The sequence below is a fragment of the Drosophila innubila genome, assembly GCF_004354385.1.
Source record: "Drosophila innubila isolate TH190305 chromosome 2L unlocalized genomic scaffold, UK_Dinn_1.0 4_B_2L, whole genome shotgun sequence".
Classification (NCBI taxonomy): Eukaryota; Metazoa; Arthropoda; class Insecta; order Diptera; family Drosophilidae; genus Drosophila; species Drosophila innubila.
The window spans coordinates 2,123,410-2,150,643 of record NW_022995372.1 but is presented as its reverse complement, the minus strand read 5'-3'; the positions used below and the strand labels follow the sequence as shown (position 1 = coordinate 2,150,643).

General features: G+C 36.2%; 5 protein-coding genes across 6 annotated transcripts; 3 read left to right on the top strand and 2 right to left on the bottom strand.

Annotated features, from left to right (window-relative positions):
- Positions 1-322: 322 nt before the first annotated feature.
- Positions 323-4,517, top strand: LOC117781564 (ATP-binding cassette sub-family G member 1). Its single transcript, XM_034618335.1, has 9 exons — positions 323-488; positions 634-923; positions 1,612-1,757; positions 1,856-2,094; positions 2,645-2,949; positions 3,269-3,437; positions 3,504-3,604; positions 4,160-4,314; positions 4,378-4,517. The coding sequence occupies exons 1-8, from the start codon at positions 398-400 to the stop codon at positions 4,304-4,306; spliced, it is 1,488 nt and encodes a 495-aa protein (XP_034474226.1). The 5' UTR covers positions 323-397; the 3' UTR covers positions 4,307-4,314; positions 4,378-4,517.
- Positions 4,518-5,186: 669 nt separating this feature from the next.
- LOC117781178 (hepatocyte growth factor-regulated tyrosine kinase substrate) lies at positions 5,187-9,653 on the top strand. Of its 2 annotated transcripts, none has more exons than XM_034617924.1 (5): positions 5,187-5,342; positions 5,518-5,602; positions 5,661-5,925; positions 6,635-7,003; positions 7,596-9,653. In XM_034617924.1, the coding sequence occupies exons 1-5, from the start codon at positions 5,312-5,314 to the stop codon at positions 9,096-9,098; spliced, it is 2,253 nt and encodes a 750-aa protein (XP_034473815.1). In that variant the 5' UTR covers positions 5,187-5,311; the 3' UTR covers positions 9,099-9,653. The 2 variants fall into 2 exon arrangements, with proteins under 2 accessions (XP_034473815.1, XP_034473812.1); XM_034617921.1 differs by having other exon boundaries at positions 6,635-7,009.
- Positions 9,654-10,284: 631 nt separating this feature from the next.
- Positions 10,285-12,514, bottom strand: LOC117780233 (phosphoglycerate kinase). The gene is made up of 2 exons (XM_034616676.1): positions 12,046-12,514; positions 10,285-11,414 (listed from the first exon to the last, which is right to left on the bottom strand). The coding sequence occupies exons 1-2, from the start codon at positions 12,346-12,348 to the stop codon at positions 10,332-10,334; spliced, it is 1,386 nt and encodes a 461-aa protein (XP_034472567.1). The 5' UTR covers positions 12,349-12,514; the 3' UTR covers positions 10,285-10,331.
- A 571-nt stretch (positions 12,515-13,085) lies between these two features.
- On the top strand, positions 13,086-17,974 carry LOC117782136 (pre-mRNA-splicing factor CWC25 homolog). Its single transcript, XM_034619109.1, has 4 exons — positions 13,086-13,227; positions 13,304-13,520; positions 15,046-15,795; positions 15,963-17,974. Exons 1-4 carry the CDS (start codon positions 13,210-13,212, stop codon positions 16,553-16,555), a joined length of 1,578 nt encoding a protein of 525 aa, XP_034475000.1. The 5' UTR covers positions 13,086-13,209; the 3' UTR covers positions 16,556-17,974.
- Positions 17,975-19,631: 1,657 nt separating this feature from the next.
- Positions 19,632-23,173, bottom strand: LOC117782135 (phosphoglycerate kinase). The gene is made up of 3 exons (XM_034619108.1): positions 23,017-23,173; positions 20,498-21,442; positions 19,632-20,010 (listed from the first exon to the last, which is right to left on the bottom strand). Exons 1-3 carry the CDS (start codon positions 23,076-23,078, stop codon positions 19,770-19,772), a joined length of 1,248 nt encoding a protein of 415 aa, XP_034474999.1. The 5' UTR covers positions 23,079-23,173; the 3' UTR covers positions 19,632-19,769.
- Positions 23,174-27,234: the final 4,061 nt, after the last annotated feature.

Sequence of the window (27,234 nt, the reverse complement as noted above, 5' to 3'; positions counted from 1 at the left end):
TGTGCAATGGTTCAGCAGTTCAAGATCTTGGCACAAAGTTTGCGCTCCAATTACAGGCAACATAATTTTAATTTCCCTTTACATTTTGGTTTCTTGTAATTAAACATTTATGTAAATGTTTGCCTTGAATGAGCCACAGCAATAACTAATTGCAACGCAACAATATTGTGCAAGAGACATCAAAAAACCTTAACTAAACAATCTTTTTGCAGTAACCCAAACGATCAACAAAAAATGTATTAAAAATCTTAAGCAACAATTGCAAAACGAACTGAAAACTAAACAACTATTAAATAGAACAACTTTGAATTAACAACAACAGATGCAAAGTGTAAACAAATAATTTGCAGTGAACAAAGCTTAAAATTTTATATAAAAAAAAAACAAGAATATAAAAATGGATAGTAGCAAATTATTAAAGAACGTTTATGGCATCGATATACACTTTGAAGATCTCGTCTATCAGGTTAATGTGGCCAAGCAAAAAGGTTGGTAATCAAGTCACAAGTTCACGCATAATTAATGCCAGTATCTCACCCTCCAATTGTATCTCATTAACCCACAAAACATTTTTTCGAGCTATACAAAATTCTTGAAATTTTTTTCATTGTTTTTTGAAATTTATCATTGCAGAAAAGAAGTCGGTGCTCAAGGGCATTACGGGCACATTCAAGTCGGGGGAACTGACGGCCATTATGGGCCCATCGGGTGCCGGCAAATCTAGTCTTATGAACATTCTAACCGGCCTTACCAAAACCGGCGTTACGGGTACCATAGAAATTGGCAAGGCACGCAAATTGTGCGGTTATATCATGCAGGATGATCATTTCTATCCATTTTTTACCGTGGAGGAAACAATGCTGCTGGCAGCGACCCTTAAAATATCCAACAAGTGTGTCAACATGAAGGAAAAACGAATTTTGGTAAGACGAAAGCTTTTAACAAATTGGAGAATTAAGGAGTAACAGCTTTCAAAGGCTTTGCCAGCTATCAGCAGTTTAATCAACTTCAGAACGCTTAAAAGAGCTACAAAACTTTATATGCTTTAAAGCTTTAAAGAGCTTAAGACGATTAATAATATTAAATAAATTCTATGAAAGCTCTTAGAAGCTTTGAGAGCTTATATAAACGTAGCAGCTTTAATTGGTCAATCTATTAAGATATTCTATCTTTGGCAGATTAATCATTTTAAATAAATTCCTAGAAAGCTTCCAGAAGCCTTGAGGGCTTTTAACAGCCTTTAAAATTTTTTAAAAACTAATCATTTAAAATACATTTGTAGCTTTCAGAAGCTTTCAAAAACTTTTGCAATAATTAATCAATCTATAAATATTAGGTTTCTTTAAAGAAGTATTAGACCTATTCCAAAAGTAAAAATTAATTATTTAAAAAACCAGCTAAAAAATATTATTTTTGAGATATAATTGGAAGCTTTATTCAATAAGCTAAATTTCCTTTATAGATTAAATAGTCTGTAAAAACTATGCTAAACTATTAAGATTTTATTTTTTTAAGAATATTTAAGCTGATTAACTTTAAAGTATTATGTATTTAATTGTATAAGTTTTCAGCTTTCAACTACTCTTCTAACTTTTCCAACGATCTTTGCAGATTGATCATCTGTTAAGCACATTGAGGCTAACCGCAGCAAAACATACGAGATGCTCCAAACTGAGTGGCGGTCAGAAGAAGCGTCTATCCATTGCCCTAGAGCTGATAGACAATCCAGCTGTGCTATTTTTAGACGAGCCCACAACGTAAGTCGCACTAAATACGTGTAAGCCATAAAGAGATGAATCCCAGTCAAGAACCAGTTGCTGAGTCAATTTAACCTTGAAATTGAAATCATTTATAGTGGTCTGGACAGTTCATCCTCCTTTGATACCATACAACTGTTGCGTTCTCTGGCAAACGAGGGTCGAACCATTGTGTGCACAATCCATCAGCCATCAACAAATATATACAATCTGTTCAACCTGATCTACGTGCTAAGTTCGGGTCAATGCACCTATCAGGGCACGCCCCAAAATACAGTGATGTTCCTGAAAACGATCGGACTCGAGTGTCCCGCGTATCACAATCCAGCGGATTTCTGTAAGTAAAGAAAAACCCCCCGAATAAATCCAAGATATGTATTTTTTTTGTTGCGCGTTTTCTGAAACAGGATAAATTTTTTTATCAATTTTGAACTCCTCTTATTTATCTTTATAAAAAACATATAAAATACTCGTAATAATTAAAATTCTTTTTTTTTTTTGTAACTATAATTTGACTGACTCAGTTGTAAAATTAGAACCTGTGGGTACATGTTTTTCAAAAAAGGAATTATATCCAGTTTAATTAATATTATCTGTTTTGAATAAGAAAATATTAAAATATCAAGAAAATTACTAAACAAAATTTGAATGTATTAACTGCTTTGTAGTTTTTTATTAAAATTTAAAATAAAGAGTTTAAATGAATTTGTTTAAAAAAGAATTGAAAATAAATTTAGACTATCCAGATAAAATTTATTAAATGCTTAACAAATATTTATTTATATTAAAAAAATCTTATTCAATAACAAATAACTTTGATTCTATAATACTTATTTTCAAAAAGTTGTATCTGTGCTTTTAACTAATGTCATGTCACACTTCAACAGTGCTGGAATGCGTGAACGGTGACTTTGAGGATCATACGGAGGCCTTAATGGAGGGTGCCAAGGACGCACGCTGGAGATACGATCAGCAACTGATGCAGGATGAAACGGAACCACCAACTGATGCCCAAGTGGCCAAGTTCAATGAATCCCAGACCCAAGGACAACCAACCACTGGCCAACCCAAAATGCAACTGCAAAAGGTGGAATCAGCAAAGGAGCTCATTAAGCACACTTATCCGCCGCCTGAATGGATGCGACTCTGGCTGCTAATTGGACGTTGTCATCTGCAGTTCTTCAGAGATTGGGTGAGATAATATAGCCACAATAACAATAAACATACGCATTTAAGCAGGCATCGCAAATAAGAGTTACCATACGATACCAACTTATTAGCATTACTTAGCCTTAATTTAAAACTTTTATTTTTTTAGTAAAAAACAAACTATTATGATACATTAATTAAATTAAACATTTTATTTAATAGTCATATATTGAAATTTTGTCATAAAACTTTATTTGAATTATTATTTCATTAATTTTATTTATTTAAAGAACAAAATTGTATGTGTCTATGAAATTTTATTTTAAATTTAAAATATATAATTATCTTCTTTGTTTTCTTAGACTTTAACCTATTTGAAACTGGCCATGCACATTCTCAGCGCCATTATGATCGGACTGTTCTTTGGTGATTCGGGCATCAATGCAACCAAGCAAATATCCAATGTGGGCATGATTATGATACACTGTGTTTATCTCTGGTATACGACCATAATGCCGGGAATATTACGCTGTAAGACAATTAGATCTGTTTTTAAATATCAATTCCTTTTACTAAACTTCAGATGATTAATTGCAGATCCATTGGAAATTGAGATAATCAAAAAGGAAACGTTTAACAATTGGTACAAACTGAAAACCTACTATGTGGCTACGATGATAACATCTACACCAGTTCATGTGAGTATACTACTGATAAAACTATACGACTGTGGACATATATAAGAGTAGAGATAGAGAAGAGTACAGATTGCAGATAAGGCAATAAATAATTTAAGTAGTGGGTAAATAATATTTACAAAAATTTATTCTAATTTAAAATTATATAATTATATGCATAAGTTTCTTCAATTTTTAAAATCTGTTCTACAAAAAATGTACAAAAAACAATATATAAAAAGAAAATCAATTAAATCTGATAAACGAAAAATTAAACTAAAAACCTTTTAGCAAATCGAAAGAATGTAATTTTAATGGAGATAAAAATATTGAAAAAATGTTGTATGAAAATTTTCATTATTTTAATTTGGTTTCAGACTCATGTTTTTAAATATCTTAATTAGCAAATTAATTAACACACTTTTATCGCTCACCAGTCGTAAATAAATGATTACACATTGTCATAAACAAAGTTAAATTTTTTTTTCAGGAAACAAAATATAAAGTTAAAAACAAGCCTGAATTCGAATCCTGCTTCTAGCCCACTTATTTTTTAAACCATTCCTGTATTTCCAGATAATTTTCTCAACGGTCTATATAACTATTGGATATCTGATGACAGATCAGCCGGTGGAAATGGATCGTTTTGTAAAATATCTGCTGACTGCAGTTGTGGTAACAATATGTGCGGATGGTTTGGGAGTTTTTTGGGAACTATTCTGAACCCAGTTGTAAGTTAAAGACTTTAAGTTTAACTTTCATTATACTTTGTTATATTTCTTAATTTTTTTTAGAATGGAACCTTTGTTGGCGCCGTTTCTACGTGCTTTATGCTAATGTTTTCGGGTTTCCTCATCCTATTGACCCACATACCATCTGCCTTGCGATTTGTTGCCGCCCTTTCTCCTTTAAGATATGCTCTGGAGAATATGGTAATCTCATTGTATGGAAACCAACGTGAGAAGTTGGTCTGCCCATCTCCCGAGTTCTACTGTCATTTCAAGTAAGTTTCCATATTAAAAAAAATATTAAACGTAAATTAAAAACAATTCCATTTGTTATTATAGAAATGCCATAACAGTGCTGCGTCAATTTGGCATGGAAAACAGTAATTTTGGATATAACATCATGATGATTTTGGCCCAAATAACGCTATTCAAAATCTATGAGTATTTCAGACTTATTCATATTCATCCGATTGTGATATTTTTATTTATTTGAATTTGCTGTGGCGTATTTGATTATTATTTTAATATTAATGTGATTTTGTTTTATGTAGCACACTGGTATATTTTACTACGGCGAATAAAACAAGTGAACTACATGAGATATATTTAGGAACATAGCTCGTTCATTCAGTTCAATCGAATTTAATTTTGTAAATGAAAGGCTGCCAGATTGTTAACTTTCGTTCATTTTTTCTGGAATTCAAGTTCAAGTTCATGAAGTGTATATTATTATTTGAATTGTAAACAATAAAAAATACAAAAGTAAGATTTAAAAATTTTAACTTTAAATAATTAATATTAATAATCATAAAAAAATATTAATTATTATAAACTGACCAACTGAAAATGAACGTTTCTTTTAATGAACCGTTCATTTGAACTTTTCCAGAACGAAACAATACAACTCTACTGTGAACAAAAGGAATTCATAAATAAAAATTATTCAAGCGTTAATTAAGCAGAAATTGGGAGCAAACAGCAGGGGTATAATAGATAGAAAATGTTTCGCTCTAGTTTTGATAGAAATCTGGGTAAGTGACGCATTTAAAATATCACTTAAATTGGCACAAAGTGCAACAAAAGTGACTCATCAAGTACGACAAAAAAAATCCAAGTGTAACAAAAAAAGGCGAATGAACTTGAAGCGCAATTGAAATGTGCAAAATACAAAGATTATATTTCATTGTTTTTGTCTGCAATTTGCAGAGAATGCCACGAGCCATTTGCGCCTGGAACCAGATTGGCCCTCGATTCTCCTGATCTGCGATGAAATCAATCAAAAAGATGTCACGTAAGCTCATCCAACAACAATTGCAAAATTCATGAAATATAAAATTCGCAATTTTTAGACCAAAAAACGCGTTTGCTGCAATTAAAAAGAAAATGAACTCACCCAATCCGCACTCGGCATGCTATTCCCTGCTCGTCCTCGAGAGCATTGTCAAGAATTGCGGTGCTCCCGTGCACGAGGAGGTTTTCACCAAGGAGAACTGCGAGATGTTCAGCAGTTTCCTGGAGCTAACGCCCCATGAGAATGTGCGCCAGAAGATGCTGGAGCTTGTCCAGACCTGGGCCTATGCATTCCGCTCATCGGACAAATATCAGGCCATCAAGGTGAGCCGGCTTTTTTTTACCACACCCTTACCCAGCCATGGCTATGATCGAAAAATATAAGATTTTCTAAATAAACTAAATTCAAATGCAAAAGCCATACCAAGATCAAAATGACATTCCGCTTGAAAATCGGTTAAGTTTTAAAAATGTTATGACAGTTCGAAGTTAATCAAGCCTCTGACTTAGCAACTTTACAAGTCAAAATTTTGACATGATTTTGTACAAGAAAATGAAAGGTTTCAGAATCAAGTTTAAAGTGTTGCTTACTACTAATTACGATATAAAGAGTTGATTAAAAGTAAAAATTTCAAATTTAAAATTTTGAATTTTAAAAATTTCAAAGGGGGTACCCTTACCATTTACGTGGATCATGGCTCTGATAGTCGAAAAACAATAAAATTTTCTAAATTAACAAAATTTGTATACAGAATGAATTTAGTGGCCAAACCATGATCAAAATGACATTCTGATTGATAATCGATTCAGTTTTGACAAAATTATGACAGTGTAAAGTTGATCAACTTTTTTAACTAGCAACTTTAGCCACGGTTCTTGAAAGAGAATTAATATCGGTTACGCCTTCAGTTCCGATACTAAAAATGAAACGGTTGGTTTCGGTTAACGGTTCCGATACCGGTTACGGGGTTAATTCCTGTAATAATACACAGATTCAAATTACTTGATTTGAAAATATTCTTATAATTTCCAGGACACGATGACCATACTGAAGGCCAAGGGACACACGTTTCCGGAGTTGAAGGAGGCGGATGCGATGTTCACGGCGGACACAGCGCCCAATTGGGCAGATGGAAAGGTGTGTCATCGCTGTCGCGTGGAGTTCACGTTCACCAATCGCAAGCATCATTGCCGCAATTGTGGCCAGGTGTTTTGTGGCCAATGCACCGCCAAACAGTGTCCTCTGCCCAAGTACGGCATCGAGAAGGATGTGCGAGTGTGCGACGGCTGCTTCATGGCACTGCAGCGTCCAGCTGGAGGAGCGGGAGGAGCCAAGGCGACCACGCGAGTTGGCGACTCTGATCTTCCGGCTGAATATCTGAATAGCTCGCTATCCCAACAGGTGCAGGTTGGTTGTCATTATGGCTCGTAAATAACACTTATTTATGGAAATTTAATTTGAAATAGAACAAAACACAATTTAGCACAGGTTTAGCCCAAAAATAATTATTTAGGATTTATATTTAAAACTCCAAAAATATGATTTATTGTTGGTTTTTTATGTTTTTTTGTGGCAGGATAGCAATTCTAAATAATCAACAGCAATCGAGTATTAACTTTTATATAACAAAGTCTTCCATGAAGTTCAGATATTTTAGGAAAAAAAGCGTCAAAAGACAAGTATGGAAAAAAATTATATGCTGAATCAAAATTTTAAAACCAATTGATTAAATAGATATTCCCCAAGGAAAGCCGTTAATATCTAACCAAGTTATTTCAGTTTGAAGTTTTCGAAAAAGCATCAAGGGATAAAGTATACAAATTTAATTATAATTAAATTTTCTAACTTATTTTTAAGAAAATTTGAATAATTTGTTGTCGGTTAATTTGAGTTTAAAGTGAATTAAATTGTCCTAAATAACTGTTACTTGCGATCCTTGGCTTAATTAATCATTAATAAACTAAATCCATTTCCCCTGTGCTTCTACGAGAAGACGCCGGCGCGCAAAAGCGAACAAGAGTTGAAGGAGGAGGAGGAACTGAATCTGGCGCTGGCTTTAAGTCAATCGGAGGCGGAGCTGAAGAAGCAACCGATCACATATCGCATGCAACAACATTCCCCCAGTCCGGAGGCAACACAACCGCAGTTGGCAGTGCAACAACAACAACAGCAACAACAACTGCAACAGCAGCAGGAGGAAAGCAATCCCGAGCTGGCCAAGTATTTGAATCGCAGCTATTGGGAGCAGCGCAAGATAAGCGAATCCTCATCCATGGCCAGTCCATCGGCACCCAGTCCCATGCCACCAACACCACAACCCCAACAACAGCAACAACTGCTGCAGCAACAACAACAACCACCGCAACAACAACTGCTGTCAACACTGACAGCACCAAAAACGGCAGATGAATTGCAAATTGCTGAGTTTGCCGCCAATATGCGCACCCAGGTGGAGATCTTTGTCAATCGCATGAAATCGAATTCGAGTCGTGGTCGCAGCATTTCCAATGATTCCTCCGTGCAAACCTTATTCATGACACTCACCTCGTTGCACTCGCAACAACTCAGCTACATCAAGGAGATGGACGACAAACGCATGTGGTATGAGCAACTGCAGGATAAGCTGGCGCAGATTAAGGATTCGCGCGCTGCGCTCGATGTGTTGCGTCAGGAGCATGTGGAGAAGTTGCGTCGCATTGCCGAGGAACAGGAGCGTCAACGTCAGCTGCAAATGGCCCAAAAGCTGGAGATAATGCGCAAGAAGAAGCAAGAATATTTGCAATATCAGCGACAGCTCGCCCTGCAGCGCATCCAGGAGCAGGAGCGTGAAATGCAGCTACGCCAGGAGCAGCAAAAGGCACAGTATTTGATGGGACAGACAGCGCCGTTTCCCTATATGCCAACTACAGCGGTTGGACCACTTGGTTCGCCATCGCTTGTGTATAGTCCATATGGTTATCCACCAGCTCCAATTTCAGCTCCAGCTGCTGGTCAGTTTGCACCACCTGGCATGTACATGAGGCAGCCACCGCTGCCCGATAATCCGTATCCCAATCCAAACCAGGCCATGATGTCGCAGCTGCCACAGCCACAACAACAACAACAACAGCAGCCACAGCTGCAGCAACCACCAACTCAGCCTCTACAGCAGCCACAAGCACCACCACCACATTTGGCCCATGCTATGCTGCAGCAACAGCATGTGGTGCAATCGCATCCACCGCTATCCAATGTCCAGGTTGCACCACCGCAAACGGCTCCAACACAACAGGTTCCTCCACCACCACCACAACAACAACAACAACTACCAATTCCTCAAGCCGTTGCACCAACTCAGCAGCAACCACCAGTAACTGTATCAGCACCATCAGCTGTAGACGCTACCGTTCAAGCGGTGGCAGCTGCTCCTGCACCACCACAAAACGAACCCGAACCAATTCCGGCTGCCTCCAAAGCCGCCGAACCCGCCACTGCGGAGCTCATAAGCTTCGACTAAGGCCACATTTGTTAACGTTATTCTCTATAAAATCAACTAATCAGACTTTGTCATGCTTCTCACACTTTTAAGATCACAAACAGTGCTGTCAGAATTTTAACAGTTAAAATACGAAAACATAGAAAATAGTTGGCAAAAAAACAATTTTCCTAAACAAACTTAAACAAAAAACGTTTAGCATAAAAAAATCTTATTCGATATTCCGAGTCTTCACAGTTTCTTACATCAATGGAAAACACTTTAACCAACAGAATTTCATTAATTTTAATGTGAATTAAAGCTTACAAAGTTTTTTTACTATTTCTTTTTATATCAACCGTTTTTTGCTTTAATTACCCCTTATTTATGTTTTCACATCACTTTTTTTTAACTGTTATAATTCTGGCAACGCTGATCGTAAAACCCACTTGTTTGATCCTATAAATGTAAAAGAAAAGATTTAAAGCTTTCACAAAGTCTGAACGTAATCACCAAGTGTAATCCGCAAGTTATTCCAAAATGAGCATTATTTTTATTATTATTATTATTATTATTATATTGTATATGTAGTCAAAAGAGAAAAAAAATCAAGACCCATTCCAACATTTCTTGAGCAATTTGACAAAGCGGGATAAAGTCAAGAAATATGGAAGAACTGGTCTTGAAAAGAATGCTTTCGACTACTTGAAACTTTTAAAATAAAATAAAATTCTATAAAAAAAAGTGTTTAAATGAACTGAATATTTTACAGGATAATTGAAATTGGAATACTCCGCAAACTTTTAAATCCTGTACCCATAATTTAGAACAAATCTTTAATTTTTGACAAAAACAAAGTTGGGCTTAATAGAGAGAAAAAGGCGTGGCTCCCAAAATTGACTGCGATTCAAGTTCCAAAATCATTTTAGCCAAAAATATTTTCACCATCAAATGTAAAGAAAACTCGACTTGACAAGCTGAATATATTCAGTATAGAAAAACAGTACAGAAAGTGATCTTACAGAATTTTTTTAAATTAATTTCCATGGCTTACAATATTATTACTTTATTGCATTTTTTGAATTTTATGTTTTTTCTAGATTTTTTACAATTTTGTGCAAAACTTTAACAATTTTTAATTTATATTGAACAATGTCTAGTACTTTTTATTGTATATACATACACGTACATTTCTTTTTCTGTGAATATTATTACAAACGTGTAAATATAAAAGTACCAACCGAATAAAATTTTAATTGATGATTCAGTAATTTATCACTTGGCATCTGACAAGGCGGCGACTCCGGGTAGATTTTTGCCCTCGAGTAACTCCAAAGCAGCGCCACCGCCAGTGGAGACATGGGAGACTTGATCAGTGCCTCCGAAATTCTTACAAGCAGTAGCCGTATCTCCACCGCCCACAATTGTGGTGGCGCCTCGGCTTGTGGCACAAATAATAGCCTCCAGCATGGCCTTGGTGCCATCAGCGAATTTCTCATTCTCAAAGAGACCGGGTGGTCCATTCCACACGATAGTCTTGGCCTTTACAATGGCTGCGTTGTATTCTTCAATGGTTTTCGCACCAATATCGAGACCCATAAAATCCTTGGGTATGCCTTGCTTTATATCAGCCATCTTGATCTCGCCGGGATCTTTGTCGATCTTTTGGGCGCATTTAAAGTCAATGGGTAACATTATTTGGACATTTTTCTCCTTGGCCTTGTTCATGAGATCGTTGATTAATTTGGCGCCCTTCTCATCGTACAATGATTTGCCAATCTCCATGCTGTTGATGATCTTGAGGAATGTGAAGGCCATGCCACCAGCCACAATCATCTGATCGACCTTGTTCAACAAATTGTTTATCAGCGGTATCTTGTCCGCAATCTTGGCGCCACCTAATATAGCCAGAAATGGTTTCTTTGGGTTGTCCAGCGCCTTGGCAAAGTATTCCAATTCCTTGTCCAGCAGAAAGCCAGCAGCACGGACTTCGTATCCCTCGCCCATCATAGAGCTGTGGGCACGATGAGCTGTCCCAAAGGCATCATTGACATAGATGTCTCCCAATTTGGATAGCTTGCAACGGTAGTCTTTAATCTTTTCCGGATCAGCTTTAACCTTGTTTCCCTTCTCATCCTTGAAGCTGCCCGTTTCCTCTGGATAAAAACGAAGATTCTCCAGCAGCATAACGGCTCCCTTAGGTGGATTCTCGGCAGCTTCCACTGCAAGTTCTCCAACACAGTCGTCTATAAAGCAGACTGGCCACTCCAGCACCTTTTCCAGCTCCCTTGCCACAGGTAACAATGAGAATTCCTTGTTCTTCTTACCATCTGGACGCCCCAAGTGCGAAGCGAGTACCTGAGATCAAGGAGTAACATATTAATCAATTTAAGCCTAAAAACTATAGAGGATTTAGAAGCCATATAATATTATTTAGCGAATAACTTCAGAGTTTAGTAAGGATATCTCAAGAAAAACAAAGTTTTCATACTAAAAGTTGATCTTATCTTTTAATGACATCGATATAATATGTTAGTCCAAATTCAGCAAAATTTAATCGGGTTCTATAGTATTATTAATTCCACAATGGGTAAGTTTTCAACTAAGATATCTCAAGAAACAAAAAGGACAAATATCGAACGATCTTTCCTATGGCAGCTGTATGGTATAGTAATCGGATTTTAAGCATATTTAGTGTGCTTGAAGAGTGCAACACCAAATGGGTAATATGTAATTTTGGTTGAGGTATCTCAAAAAAACAAAAAAGTTTTTCAAGCTAAAAGTGTATATACGATCCTTAAGTCCGATGAGAGCTATATGTGATACAGAAGTCCGATACCAGAAAAATGTGGACAGGCTGTATATGTTATTTTTTAGAGGTATCTGGTTAAATCGACTCAGCTCTTCCTACTTATCAAGAGTTTGTATAATTAATGGAGTCTGTTACACATTCCATGACATAAATATAGTACCCTCTCTCTCAACAAACCACAGATCTACAATTCTGCTCCAGCACATGATGAATGGTTGGCAACGCGGCCAGAATCCGTTGATTGTTCGTTATTTTGCCATCCTTCATGGGCACATTGAAGTCGACCCGCATAAAGACACGCTTCCCGGATACATTAACATTCTTCAGGCTCAACTTCCTTGGCAGTTTCCCCTCGGCCTTACATTCCGGCTTATCGGTAAAAGTTCGCAGTACTTGAAGCTTACAGCCATTTGCAATGAATTTATTTTGATTCACAATGGATTCAACTGCATTGCACAGTCTTTGCTCCAAAAGTAGCATCTTTTCTTTCTTCGCTTTTAACTGATAATTTTTATTACAATATACAAAAATAAATTTTACACATACGCAGTTATGTCATAGAATTATTTATCTCAAGCTGTTAAAAATCAATTTGAATTCTAGCCATTACAGTTCACAATTTAAGGCGGCAAAGTGTACAGTGTTAAAATAGACTAATTAATCGCTCTAATTTGATGAACTAGTTTTTACTGCTGTTACTTGCGATATATCAGCTGTTGAACTTTTTAGATAAGAAAAATAGCTGCTTCTGGCTGGAAAGCATCTAAATTTGTTTTTTGTGCTTTTTTCAAGCTTTTAGAAAAAAATTGATAGAAAAGCGTAGCTGAATAAATATTTAAAATAGTCAAATTTCCGGCTAATAGCAATTTTAAAATTTTTCTAGCCATGAACTTTCAAAACTAGCTATTAAATTGCAGAGTTGGCAACAGTCGATATATCGATGACGTTTGGCAATGTTTTATGCACTATCGATATTTATTTAAACCTCTTACACTTATCGATACGTTTGACAGCTGTTCCATAATTCAAGCAGGGTACGCTGATCACGCGAGTAATAAAATTTTTATTTATTTTATTATACTTGTATTAAGTAGAATTAAATTACATATTATGAAGAAATTTTTTTTTGCACAAAGCAAACTAATTACTACAGAGGATAAAAGCCTTTTTTAATTGAGAAAAATTTAATAAGTTGTATGCTTAATATTTATCAAAAGTTGAGTTGCGAGCTGCATACCTGGCCTTGCATATGATAAGCATAAAGGAGGGAAACACAAAGAAGCAAACGCTTCTATATTTTCACTTGGAATTTTCGAAAAAATATAGTGCAGACACGCCAACATGGGTGGCGGCGATCTGGTAAGTAATCACTTGACAATTGCCCGGCAATGTGAACGGTTCTAAAATTTGTGCTTTTGTGGGGGTTGGGGGACAGAACTTGAAGAAATCATGGCATCCGCACACGATGAAGAATCAAGAACGTGTCTGGAAAGCGGAGCAGGCAAAGCAAGAGGAAGAACGCAAATTGAGTGATTTACGCAAGGAGATCAACGAGGAACGCGATCGCGAGCAGCTGAGACGCTTGGGCGAAAACAGCGGCGTCTTGGCCAGCAGCAATGGCGGCGAAGCAAAGCTCGAATGGATGTACAAAAGTAAGTTAAATTATTTGTATACGATTGCACTCTAGAGAAAACCCGACCTTGAAACACTCTGTACTTATATACATACATATGCTTTAAAAAAACACACGTCAGTGTTCGTTTCTTCTTCTTCTCGTGTACAAAACTGTTGCATAACTTTCGAGTTTATTATGGAATTTTTTAAACATATCGGAAACACGATACTTGTTACTGTTATAGATTAACTGTTATACATTTAAGTTTAGATTTATTTTTAAATAATTATTATTCTCAGTTAAAACACATTTATCTTGAAATATTTTGGAATACGAGATTTTTTAAATTTACTTTTATTAACCGTTGGTAATGGACTCGAATCATTTATTATCTTCGGTGCCACAGCTGTTATACATATACCTATATCTGTTATATATAAATTAAGATATAACTTATTTTTAATTTTTATTATTTATTTCTCTTAAAAAATTTGATTATGTATAATTTTTATTTTATAATTCAAATTAACTGCAATTCCGTAAATTTTTAAGAAAAATTGAGATCTATTGATTCTTTTGCGATTTTCTATGATTCTAAATTATTTAAATTATATGAATTTTATCAATTTTTTTAAAACAAAGAAAACCAAATTTCTTATTATCATCCATGTTGGCGTAGCATGTTTCCGTTTCCTTTATGTATTAGGTTCCATATCAGTTGTTTTCAGCCCCTGCTTATCTTTTGGGTCATAGCGTCAAACATGCAGTTGAACTGTTTTGTTTTCTCTTTCCGAATTTCGGGAACGAAAGAGACCACGTCATAATTAAACAGAAAATAAAATATATGTACATACTAAATTTGTAGTCTCTGAAACTTTGCTGTCGATACAGACGGACAACGCCACATCGACGCGGTTTCAAAACTACTTAAAAAACGTACGTGTACTTTGAAATGTATAGATAAAATAATTTATTGGTATGAGCAGTAGTTCTATATTTTTGTCAGTGTGCATAAATTTTTTTTTTTGAGCGTATTGTAATTAATTTATTTTTTTTAAAGAAAACAAGTAAATATTTATAAAGTTGCATGTTTATTACTGAAAAATCTAAAATATCTACTAGACAGAACAATTATTTTGATTAAAAGCTGACTTGTGCTATATATTTATTTATTTATAACTTAAAAATTTAATAAAATGGGGGAAAATACATCATAGCAGGTAATATATTACTTTACTCGAAAAGAAAATACATTAAACATAGTATCTAATAAAAAATGTTATCTTTTAAATTAGCTTCAATCTACAAATATTGTACATACACTTTTAAATTTAAAAGATTTTAGAATCACAATTTTAATATGCAATATCCTGGAAAATTAGCCAGCATCATTTCAAATTATATTTAACAAAAGTTGCATTAGAAATTCTATTTTTGTAACGTAATATCATCGCTTAGTTTTGCTTATACACATCTATAGTGTTTTCATTCTTTCATACAAAGATATTTTTAGAAATTGGACCGTTAAATATATAAAAATAATTAAACTAATTTTATTGCAGACAGCGCCGAGTTGATCAATCGTGAGGAATATTTGCTTGGCCGGAAGATAGACAAGTCATTTGAGCAGTTGGAGGCGGAGGAGCGTCGTCAGGAGCAGAGTGCCTTCGGGCTCAAGCAGTCCATAAACCATGTGGAGCATGAATGTGTGCCCTTCTCCATACGGGAATACCGCAACCTGCAGTCCACCGAGCAGGTGGATATGCAGCGGAAGACAATGGAGGATCCGCTGATGCTCATCAAACAACGTGAAATGGAATCACGTCGCAAATTGCTCGAGAATCCTGTGAAGCTCAAGGAAATCCATCGCATACTTAAAACAGAACGTGAACAAGCTGCCAAACTTAATAAAAAGCCCAAAAAGAGCAAGAAATCCAAGAAAAAGAAGAAGAAAAAGGAAAGCAGCGATGATGATAGCGATGACAGCGATAGCGACGATGATTTAGATCAAAAACTGGCACGTCAGATGAAGAAACTGAAGGGTGAAGGTGGTACAAATGACGAATTTAAGCTGGACAAACTGCTGGATGCCAAATACCGCACACTGACCAAGCAGCTGGACATGGCAACCAACCAAAAGAAGCACAAAAGTAACAAGAAATCTAAACGTCGCAGCGATAGCAGCGGAGATAGCGACAGTAGCCAGGTGGAGCCGGAAGAGCCCAGAGGAGGACGTGCTAGAAGCAACAGCAGCGATGATGAGCGCATGAAAGCGAAACAGGAGCAGAGAGGAAGGCGTGAGAGGAGCAGAAGTGAGAAACCATCAAGGGGAGTCCAAGTAAGATCAGGTAGAAGGCACAGCAGCGAGAATGAGGCAAAGAATGGCAGAGGAAGACGTGTTGAGAGAGATGATGAGCGAAGAGGAAGACATGAAAGAAGACGGAGTAGAAGTGTGGAAGATAGATACAAACAGTCGAAGGAGCACAGAGGAAGACGTGGCAGAAGCAACAGCAGGGAGAAAAAGTCAAGGGAGCCCAAGGAAGACGTGACAGAAGCCGGAGTGTCGAGGAGCGAACAACGCGAAGGGATAGAGAGAGGGAAAGAGAAAGGGAACGAGAGACAAACAGAAAAGAAAGTTACAGCAGACAGAAGCGAAGCAGAAGTCACAGTTCCCGAAGAGATCAACAGCAATCCCGTCGCAGAAGCCACAGCAGGGACACAAATCGAACGGACAAACGACAACGCCGCACTCCAAGTCCTACAGCTTCAGTTCAGACAACAAAATCCAAACCGAAACTGAGTGATAGCGAGCGGGAGGCGCGTCTGCGTGAGATGATGGAGAATGCCACATGGCGGGAGGCGGATCGCACAAAGGTGGTGCAAAAGCATCGCGAGGAATATGCCCGGGAAGAGGCACAGAATCAATCCCGTGACTTTGACAAACAGTTCATCAACAAGGAGGTGAAGAAAGCCATCGATAATCAAACCTCCATTGGCAATCGCATCCGTTCCAATCTCAACAACATTCAACGCACATCCGCCGCCATGGATGCCAACTTTGCGCGCAAGTAGAGAAGCTACTCCAAGACATGGAGATGGAGAAACAGCGAGAGAGTGAGATAAAGTTAGATGTAAAGACAGAAAGACTATAGCTTTTATTACACTCTTTTAATGACTTCAACTCTTTAGAGAGTTGTGGAAAGCGAGAGTGTAATAAATTTAGATAAAGACATTCTCTAATTGTAAGTCTTGAGTTAAGAATCTTTTATTTCACTCTTAAATTCATTTTAGCGTGTGTATTATTAGCTGTAATTGTAGAACATGGAAACCCATTGTTGAAAGTAGTAAAAGAGCTTTCAGTAGAGCATACCCGCCGACTGTCAAGAGTCCCTATATTAATTCGATAACAATTTTTTTTTTTCGATTTGTTCAGATTATGCAAATATTTATACACATTTTTTATACGTTATAATGTCAGCTAGTTATAAATTTTCAAATAGAGTTGTGCAACATGAACTCTAGAATTGACCTTGTTGACATCAAAGTTGAGATGTATGTTTAACTTCCAAAAAAAAAAATAAGTGTAGAAAATCAATTTTCTATGGGACCTGCGTGAAATTTGGCTAACATGAAAACACCACAAAACCTAAACACCTGCTATACACTTTATTCTGTTATATCTTGGAAACTTTAATGACTATAGCAGGTAAATAGTAAGAGACTTTAAAACCATAAATCAATTTCATATAAATGACATATACGATAATTTCGCGCAAAGGAATCGATATATAAAATTAAGCAAAAGACAATTTTCCTTTTATTTAACTATTTACAGATACGAAAGAGTGAATTGTAGTCAGAATGTCAATTGCATTTATTTAAATTCTCAACAATTATGCATATTAGAGTAGAAATTAAATTATTTGACAAGACAACAAATTTGGCTGATAGAACAGCTTTTAACTTGGTATTTACTTTCTGGGCCGTATCATCATAACGGCCTTCTTAAGGGAGTACCGTGAGCCGAACCCGGAAATGGAAACCGTGAGGATTTTGTTATAGATGTTGTCCTTATATTTTCCCGCCAAGTTGCTGTGAGTATAAAAATGTATAAACGAAGCTTTACAACCAATTAAAGTATCCATTGTAACTTTAGGGACAATAACTTGACACAATTGGTTCACCAATGCGGAATTCGGCGCAGTTTCCCTCTTGCCGAAGATCATTATCACGATCAAATGTGGAAAATTTCATGCCATGATGAATTCGAAATGAATCACCAGCAGTTCAAGATGTATTGCATTGCTCCCGGAGTGTGTGTGTGTTTTCCATTCGTCGCCGATTGCAAATTCATCGTACAACTCAAACCTTTCATCTCCCTCAAAATCCTCGAGAACTACAAGTAACTCCTGTCTTCTCTCTGTCGTCAGTGCATGTATTTTGTCTAAGCCCAACAAGAATTCGCCGTCCATATCTCCGAATCCATTTTTGTAGGCATTCCAGTTGCGATAAAAGTTAACACTTCCATCCATTCGTCTCAAAATAATCGTCCATCCTCCTCCCCGAGTCTTTGCATCGCAAGTCACTCTAAAAGGGTGTTCACTGTAGCTGGGAACGAGTATCTCGTAGATTCCACTAGACTCAAAATAAGCGATTCATTCGCCACAACAACTTCCGTAAGATCTGGAACGAAACTCATTAGTCTCGTTGAAATTTACAATCGCATAAAACCAGAAACTTTTATTTAGGTACATAAATATTATTAAGATTATGCCAATTCTTTTTCACAACATTTTAGCGACTGTAACTATATGAATGACGTAAAAATGGGCACATAAGATTACTAAATAATACAAGATCTCACATAGCAGGTCTCAGTACAAATAACCAATTTGTTACAGAAATCATTATTCTTTGAATTATGACAAATTTATATATATCTTATGTATAAATTATGTTAATCCAACATTACTTAATCTGGGAAAAATGCCTTGTACGTTTCCCACTTAGTTCCAATCGCAAAAATTATGTTGAAAACAAGCTAAGTATTAGCTTAATAAGCTTAGTAAAAAAACCCCTATATAATGCACATAGTTTTTGGTTTTTATCCGTTTGTCGAGGTCAAAGAAACTATTGCACCTCGTTCCCTAGCTTACGTACTTGATTGTGCCGATGAAACCGTAAATTGTGAGTCTAGTGGAATCCATAAAATACTTATTCCCAGCTACAGTGAATACCCTTTTCGAGTGACTTGCGATGCAAAGCCTCGGGGAGGGGGATGAACGATCATCTAGAGACGAATGGATGGAAGTGTTAATTTTTATCGCAACTGTAAAGCCTACAAAAATGGATTCGGAGTTCTAAATGGGGAGTCTTTTTTCTTGGGTCTGGACAAAATAAATGCACTGGCTGCAGAGAGGAGTCAGGAGTTGCTTGTAGTCGTCGAGGATTTTAAGGGATATGAAAGGTAATAGTTGTATGGTAAATTTGCATTTGGCAACGACAATGAAAAATATGTTACACACTCTTGGCAAAATAATACCAATGGAACTACTGTGGATTCATTACGAAATCATCATGGCATGCAATTTTCCACCTGTGATCGTAATAATGCTCCTTAGCAAGAGGTAAACTGCGCCAAACTCCGCTCTGGCGTTTAATTGATCAATCATTGAGTTGAAACATGTAGAAGAAAATGTTTAGTTTTTCGAAAGCTTTGTTTTATAAACTTAAAACCTTTTAGCGACTTATCGGGAGAATATAAGGACAACACCTATGGGAAAGGAATCAATTGTAATCATTTGTCGGGGTTAGATGTACTCCTTGAGAAAGCCGTTATAATGATACGATCAAGAAAGTGAATACCGAGTCATACCAAGTCTCAATTTGTCTTCTTTAAAAAGAATAAATACAGAGACTAAATAATTATATTAAATTTTCTATATTATATTAAATTTGTCAAATTCCAATAAATAACGCTGAATTTAAGAAATTCGTATGTGTAATTTTATTACTTTTAAAAATTTACAGATTTCTTTTTCACCTCATCACCTAATATCCTTCTTTTAGCTCTTCATTGCCTTTCTATGCATGTTATAGAGGATTTTTCTGCCTATAGACACATGCTTATAAAATATGACACTGCAACTTTTGTTAACTTAAAATTTCGTTTATTGAACTTTGGGGCTTAAAAGATAAACAACATCGTGCGCAGCAACGACATGATTAACATATAATATATCCGAGAGATTGAATTAGATAGCAGTTGAGTTGAAGCTGGTCAGGCTTAGGCATTGGATAGAGCAGCAACGCCTGGCAGTGTCTTGCCCTCGAGCAGCTCCAGAGAAGCGCCGCCTCCGGTGGAGACATGAGAGACAAGAGCCTCAGTGTTCCACTTGGCGCAACAGGAGGCCGTATCTCCGCCGCCAATGATGGAAACGGTGCCATTCTTGGTGGCAGCCACAACGCCATCCATAATGGACTTGGTGCCATTGGCAAAGTTGGGGAACTCAAAGACACCGGGTGGACTAAGTGGAGTAAAGAGAATAAGTTGGCCATTTAATTGGAGTATATGAATATTTAGGTACATCGATTTCATTTCGTAATCTACGCTCAATTCTAAAAAGTTTTCACCAAGAAACCATAGTTCTAAATTCAATTCCTGATTTCCGCTTTTTGAGTTGAAAAATTTAATGTTTTTAGTACTTGCATGGACGAAAATAATGTTTTAAGGACAATTGATTTGATAGTCCTGGTCCTAACAAGAGTTTTAATAGCTATCTTGTCAGGATCGGACAAAAAACACTAAAAATTATAATAATTATATGCTAAAAATTTCAGCAAAAAAACATTTTTCAAATCAACAAGCGGACTCTAGGAACTGATTTAAGAACTATGGATTCTTGGCGAAATCTTCTTAGAATTGAGCGAAGATTACGAATTTGGGTAACCATTTCTCAATTTTTTTTAACCCATACAAATCGATGCACCCTAATGAATATATAGAGTGATTACCCATTCCAGACGATAAGCTTGGAGCGTGCAATGGGCGCTGCGAAGAGTTCACGGCTCTTGGGTCCCACATCCAAACCCATGTGACCATCGGGAATGCCACTTTCCACAGTTGCCTCACTCACTGTGGCATTCTCAGCGAATTTGTCGCCACAAACGAAATCGACCGGCAAATGGAGTTGAACATTATTCTTCTTGGCCTTATCGACCAGATTCTGGACAATCTTGGAGCCCTCCTCATCGAACAGAGAGCCGCCAATCTTCATGTTGTTCAGCACCTTGAGGAAAGTGAAGGCCATGCCGCCGCCAATGATCATCTCGTTGACCTTGTCGAGCAAGTTTTCAATCAATTGAATCTTATCGGCGACCTTGGCGCCACCGAGAATGGCCAGGAAGGGATTTGGTGGCTTGTCCAGGGCCTGGGAGAAGTACTTGAGCTCCTTGTTGAGCAGCAAGCCGGCGGCACGCTTCTCATAGCCATCACCCATCATGGAGCTGTGGGCACGATGTGCGGTGCCAAAGGCATCATTCACATAGACATCGCCCAGCTTGGCGAGACTGGCACGGAATTCCTTGACCTTGCCGGCATCGGCCTTGACCTTGCCACCGCTGGCATCCAAACCCTTGCCCTCCTCCTCCAAATAGAAGCGCACGTTCTCGAGCAGAATCACGGAACCCACAGCGGGATCCTTGCAGGCAGCCTCGACTTCGGCGCCCACACAATCGTTGAGGAATGTGACTTTCTGGCCGAGCAACTTGCTCAGCTCGTCGGCAACGGGAGCCAGCGTGTACTTCAGGTTCTTGTTACCATCGGGACGACCCAGATGGGACATGAGCACCACCGACTTGGCCTTCTTCGTCAGCGCCAACTTGATGCTGTCCACGGCGGCAACAATTCGCTGGTTGCTCGTGATCTTGCCCTCCTTGATGGGCACATTGAAGTCAACACTGAAAATATTATAAGAAGAATTTATAAAAATAAAATTGATGATAAAATTAATGTTCCGCAAGGAAATCGGTTAAGATTTGACAACGCTATGATAGTTTCAAGTTTTCGAAAGTAGGTAAAGTGGAAAGTATGGCAAAAATGAACATAGATTGAAAAAAAATAGCATTTTCCAATTTTGATGCAGAACTAAAATAGAGGCCAAATAATGATAAAATTGATATTTCGCAAAAAAATCGGTTAAGATTTGACAAAGTTATGACAGTTTGAAGTTTTCGAAAGTGGGTAAAGTGGAAAGTATGGCAAAATGGACAGTGATGGGTAAAAAATAGCATATTCCAATTTTGATGCAGAACTAAAATAGAGGCCAAATAATGATAAAATTTGTATTCCACGAGAAAATTCGTTGAAATTTGACAAAGTTATGGCAGTTTGAAGTTTTCGAAAATGGGAAAGGTGGAAAGTATGGCAAAATGGACAGTGATGGGTAAAAAATAGCATTTTCCAATTTTCACGCAGAACTAAAATAGAGGCCAAATAATGATAAAATTGATATTCCGCAAGAAAATCGGCTAATATTTAACCAAGTTATGACAGTTTGAAGTTTTCGAAACTGGGTAAAGTGGAAAGTATAGCAAAAATGGACAGTGAAGGGAAAAAAATAGCATATTCCAATTTTGATGCAGAACTAAAATAGAGGCCAAATAATGATAAAATTTGTATTCCACGTTGAAATTTGACAAAGTTATGGCTGTTTGAAGTTTTCGAAAATGGGTAAGGTGGAAAGTATGCCAAAAATGGATAGTGATGGGAAAAAAAAGCATTCTCCTAATTTGATGCAGAGCTAAAATGGAGGCCAAATAATGATCAAATTGATATTCCGCAAGAAAATCGGTTAAGATTTAACCAAGTTATGACAGTTTGAAGTTTTCCAAATTGGGTAAAGTGGAAAGTATGGCAAAATGGAAAGTGATGAGTAAAAAATAGCATTTTCCAATTTTGATGCACGAGAAAGTCGGTTTAGATTTGACAAAATTATGACAGTTTAAAGTTTAAAGATAAAGGGCACGGTAATAAAAAAAAAACGAGTTTTCCAACTCTGATACTGAAACAAATTAGAATTATGTAGTAGATTTTATATGAAAATGGTTGTAATTAACTCGATTGATCTCAAACAGAATATTAAAGTTAAAGTAGTTGAAAATCGCCTGCTAAACAAAGTTAAATTCAATAAACAAATTTTTTTAATTATGTTTTTGAACTCGAACCATAGCCAAGATTGATAAAATAAAAATTCAACTAAATGTCAAATAAAAATTAACATTCTATTTTGTTATTGTCAAAACACTTTCTTGACTCGCTGTATGAATTTTTTTTTAGTAATATAAAAAAGAAGTGTTTTTTTTATTTGTGTCAAAACAATTACTTGACTAACTGTATGTACTTAAGGGAGTCTGTGCCGCCTTTAATGTGTTATGTTATCATGACAAGTGTACAAAACTTTTTTCTATGGTATGAAAATTGTTTTATGCAATATGCAGTTGTAATTGCAGTTACAGTGCCTGCCACAACTTACCGCATCAAGACACGTTTGCCCTCCAGATCCAGATTCTCGATGCTCAGTTTATTAAAGGCCATTTTGATGTTTGTCGAGTTGTATTTTAACAAACTTCTGGATACTTTACGGATTGTGCGAATTAACAGAGCGACTTGAAACACAGCTGTGCGGCAATGTCAGCGCAAGGTCATGAATCGCTAGCATGATTAGGGTTGCCAGCCTGCGCCAAAGAATGCCGCTACAATGAAAAAGAAATTGAAACAAATTGGAAAAACTTTCGTTAAGCTGACAGCACTCATTCCAATTGGAACTGTTTACGCATAGCTGTTCGCCAAGTTCTTATAAGATTCCAATTGCATTTCTACAGTTGTCGATATATGACGAATACAACACTGCTTACAGTGCTGTGTAGTGCTTATTTGCAGTGCTGTTAAGCGTGTTCAGAGAGTGTTGGCAAGCGATTGAAAAGAGTTTGGCGGTTAAATTAAAAATGTATAAAATTATTACATTTTCTTTGTGGGTGCGTCGGCTTTGGATTTAAAAAACAACATGAATAAAATATATATAAATTGTCCTGGATTTTTAAAAAAATTAGCCTATTTTTAGGGTGCGTCGCCTTTGGATTTAGAAAAACCTGAATAAACTTAGGATGATTCGGCCAACTTCTATTAAAAGCTTTCTTGTTCTTAGGGTGGGGCGCCCTAATTTTCAGAAAAAAAAGTTACCTTAATATTGAGAAGAAATGTAAGCGTTTTTAGGATGCATCGTCTTTGGGTTTACAGAAACCTATCGAAGACTAGGAAAATTTACCCTAAATGTAATGTAAATATAAGTACCGGGTGTCTTATAGTCAGGGAATCGAATAGAGTATTTATAATATTTTTTCTTAATTTACTCGACCAATTACACACACACACACACTCAATACTACTCGTGTAGTAGATATGAAATGACGCCAACATTTGCTCTTCGAAAATGATTCATTCATGTGGTGCTCTACAGTCGCCGGCTCGCACTCTTACTCACGGGTGGGTCGTCTCTCTTTGCCGTACACACACACCACACAGCAACACCACCCGCCCAGTTGTAGCACCCCCTCGGCCAACCCTTTCAATCCATTCATTTAAAAACCAAGCGTTCCCAATGCAGCCAAATGCACGACACAGATGCCAACACAAAAGCCGGACAGACGGACGGACAAACGGACAGACGGGTAGTCAGGCCTATGCGTTTCAGGCACTAGTCAAGTGACAGTGGAGGACGGTGTAGTAGGGTGGTAGGCTGTTCTGTATTCTCTGTTCAGTTTCTGCGCAATTAAAAGAATGCACAAACAAACAATGGGGAATGCCACGAATAATGATAACAAACGAGTGAGTATACACTCGCAACTGAGTACTATCCATTTATTCGATTACATATTCAAAATGTTAGCTTGAATATTTAGGGTATTCATAGTCATCTAAGTCTCTAATCACGCTAACTCGTGTGTAAAAAACATGACAACGGAACGCGACTCGAGAACTAAAAGAGAGAAAGAGAGAAGGAGTGAGAATTCCCCTTCTGGGAGAGAGAATCAGCGCTGTCGTTGTCGCTTATCAAGCATTCAGTCGCTGTCGCCCTTGGCGTGTAGTGTAGATGTGCTCATAAACCTGTTCATGTTGTTTTTATACCCGTTACTCCTAGAATACAAGGGTGTATTGAAGACCTTACTGAATACTGATAAAAAAAAATTCCGGTTTCTAAAATCAAGACTATTAGTTTAAAATATTGTTTTATTCAATAAATATATAAGACACACGTACAAAAAAAAAAGTTGTCTTACAGTCCCAATATTTTTCTTTTGTCTTAAAACTAAAAATATTCGAGCAAAAAGTTCGTTAAGACAAATTTACATAAAACACTCTTTTGATGGTGAATATTAATTTTTTTATAATAAATCTATCCACTAAATCGTATTAAGATCGGTTAAATATATAATAAATATTTTTTATACAATATAAATAATATATACTTCAATTGAATAACGGGTATATTGTAGTCGGGGACTTGTCTATAAAATTCTTACTTGGTTCTGAATGATTTCAGTTCTTTCAGGAAAAGTCTCGAATAAGGCAGTTGCAATGGCGAAGTAAATACCCTTCAATTTAAAAGGCAAGTACAGTAGTAAGTTAGAAATTTAGCTATACAGGCAAATATTTTCAGAGCTACTATTAAAACTTGGCAGATGAAAGAGTTCTTAATTTGTATTTATAGTTAAAGTAAGGAAGGAAAACTTTTAATAAGATAAATTATGCAATCATTTGTACTTGTTGTAAGGGGATAAATATTATGCTTTCAAGATAAAAATTTGAAGACTATACATCTAATAAAAAATACCCTACGATTCGAAGGGAATATCCTAAATTGAAAAAAGTCTTAAATATAATGCAATTTATATAATTATTTTTATTTTTAAAACAAGCTCTTATGCTTCCAATAATATATTCAGTATTATCCTTCTCTTTGTAAGGAAAACTTTTAATTGAAAAGCTAACAGAGTTCATGATTGAATCATTTGAAACACATTTGTATTTATAGCAGAGCTTCCCACAAATTGTTCAACATTTTTTCTCACCTTCATTATTTCCATAGCGAGAATTCGTATATGTACATTGTACAACAAAAGCTATTTACATCCACACATCGAGTGTTCATTCGTTTTGTGAATATAGAAATATTCTTGCTAAATAATTCTTGACTGATTCATGTTATAGAACTCAACGAAATCTTTAAAATCTTGCTACAGAAATATACATAGCTTCATAATCTCATATAAATTAGCATATGTAAAACCGAATCGATTCATTCTATAAAACGTGTTAATACACTGTAAAAAACTCCTGAGTTTATCAATTATCTGTTAGATTAGGTTTCATTACCTTATATTTCTATCTTGCTTGTTAGATGTTTTTTGTAGACTCTAATCTTTCATAGAAAAGGTACAATTACCTGAACAGAAAATTTTCTAACCAATATTTTTGCCTGTTCAGGGCCTTTCTTATCGCTTAAACTACAACTCTGTGAAACTGCAGTTTCTGTAGAAGGTCGAACGTACAATTAACCTTGAATTGTAGCTGCACTTTTAAAGATCTTACTCTAAATCGCGATTAACACATTTTTTATTTTTATAATAAATTTTTGAAAATCGTCTCAAAATAAGTTTTCAATGAGTTTTCGTAAAATCTAGACATTTTTTTTAACAGGTAACAAATATTTTGTATTTTTCTTAAATTAAGAGCTTACTTTTGAATATGAAAATTTTTTAAGCCAATTTTTATATTTATCCACAGCCAATTAATTTTCTGAGCATGGTTAAAATAATTTAGGAGATAGAATGATATGAATTAGATGTGATAAATAAAATAACTCATATCGTTTCAAAAATATGTTTTATTTATTAAAGTGAAATGAAAAAATGAACACTCAAATTGACACATAAAAGAGAGTTCGATGAATCGGTCCAAACTCGGATGAAAAGAAAAAAAGAATGAAAGAAACGAAGACGCAAATCGGCTTATCAACAAAATTTAAGGCAAAAAACAAAAAAAAAAGGCAAGCAAAAGTCACAGTTTGTTTGTTGTGCGATAGCTTGAATGATTGTCCCACGATTACGAAGACGAGAGGTGTACACTGTACACGGTACAGGTGCTGGCAACGTGTGTAGACAAACTGGTAGATGGGACTGTAGACTCGACAAGTCTATGAGGAGGTCGTCGCTTTTAATTAGCGAACTGTTGTTCTCATAATATTCCGATTACAAACTATACTTATTTGTTTTTGCATAAAAATAGCTGAAAAACGACTGTAGTAGTTTAAATAACGATGGAGCCTAAGCGAGGGCGAGAGAGAGAGAGAGAGCAAGTGTCATATAGAAGAACGTTAGCTCATTAGTCAATTCCTGAACCAGAAATGGTTCGTGTAACGAACAGAGACAGCAAATTGTCGAACCACAGATGGTGGGATCAACACAAAATGAAATGAAAAATGCATCTCGGAATATCAAGGTGAACCTTAATCCAAAAGTTAATACTGCATATTTATAATCTTGTTAGTTAGTATGTAAGATATACTAAGCTACGTTTCGTCGCTTTTCATTTTAGATTGATAGCATTTTATTGGTATATTTTTTTTTTTTGAGGTGACCTGATTAGTTGCCTGTTTTCTGGTCCACTCTATAAATATGTGTGGTGGCACAAA

Bases quoted from the DNA above. Each gene is read 5' to 3' on its own strand.
- LOC117782136 (XM_034619109.1), top strand. The intron at 13,521-15,045 runs GTAAGTTAAATT...ATTTTATTGCAG, and splicing joins GCTCGAATGGATGTACAAAA to ACAGCGCCGAGTTGATCAAT. The intron at 15,796-15,962 runs GTGAGAAACCAT...AAACAGTCGAAG, and splicing joins AAGGCGTGAGAGGAGCAGAA to GAGCACAGAGGAAGACGTGG.
- LOC117781564 (XM_034618335.1), top strand. From the start codon at position 398: ATGGATAGTAGCAAATTATTAAAGAACGTTTATGGCATCGATATACAC. The intron at 2,950-3,268 runs GTGAGATAATAT...TTGTTTTCTTAG, and splicing joins TGCAGTTCTTCAGAGATTGG to ACTTTAACCTATTTGAAACT. The intron at 3,438-3,503 runs GTAAGACAATTA...GATTAATTGCAG, and splicing joins AATGCCGGGAATATTACGCT to ATCCATTGGAAATTGAGATA.
- LOC117782135 (XM_034619108.1), bottom strand. From the start codon at position 23,078: ATGGCCTTTAATAAACTGAGCATCGAGAATCTGGATCTGGAGGGCAAA. The intron at 21,443-23,016 runs GTAAGTTGTGGC...TAATATTTTCAG, and splicing joins GGCAAACGTGTCTTGATGCG to TGTTGACTTCAATGTGCCCA. The intron at 20,011-20,497 runs GTAATCACTCTA...TACTCCACTTAG, and splicing joins AAGCTTATCGTCTGGAATGG to TCCACCCGGTGTCTTTGAGT.
- LOC117781178 (XM_034617921.1), top strand. From the start codon at position 5,312: ATGTTTCGCTCTAGTTTTGATAGAAATCTGG. The intron at 5,343-5,517 runs GTAAGTGACGCA...TGCAATTTGCAG, and splicing joins TAGTTTTGATAGAAATCTGG to AGAATGCCACGAGCCATTTG. The intron at 7,010-7,595 runs GTTGGTTGTCAT...TTCTACGAGAAG, and splicing joins CGCTATCCCAACAGGTGCAG to ACGCCGGCGCGCAAAAGCGA.
- LOC117780233 (XM_034616676.1), bottom strand. From the start codon at position 12,348: ATGCTACTTTTGGAGCAAAGACTGTGCAATGCAGTTGAATCCATTGTG. The intron at 11,415-12,045 runs GTTTGTTGAGAG...CCTTGATCTCAG, and splicing joins AGCAGAATTGTAGATCTGTG to GTACTCGCTTCGCACTTGGG.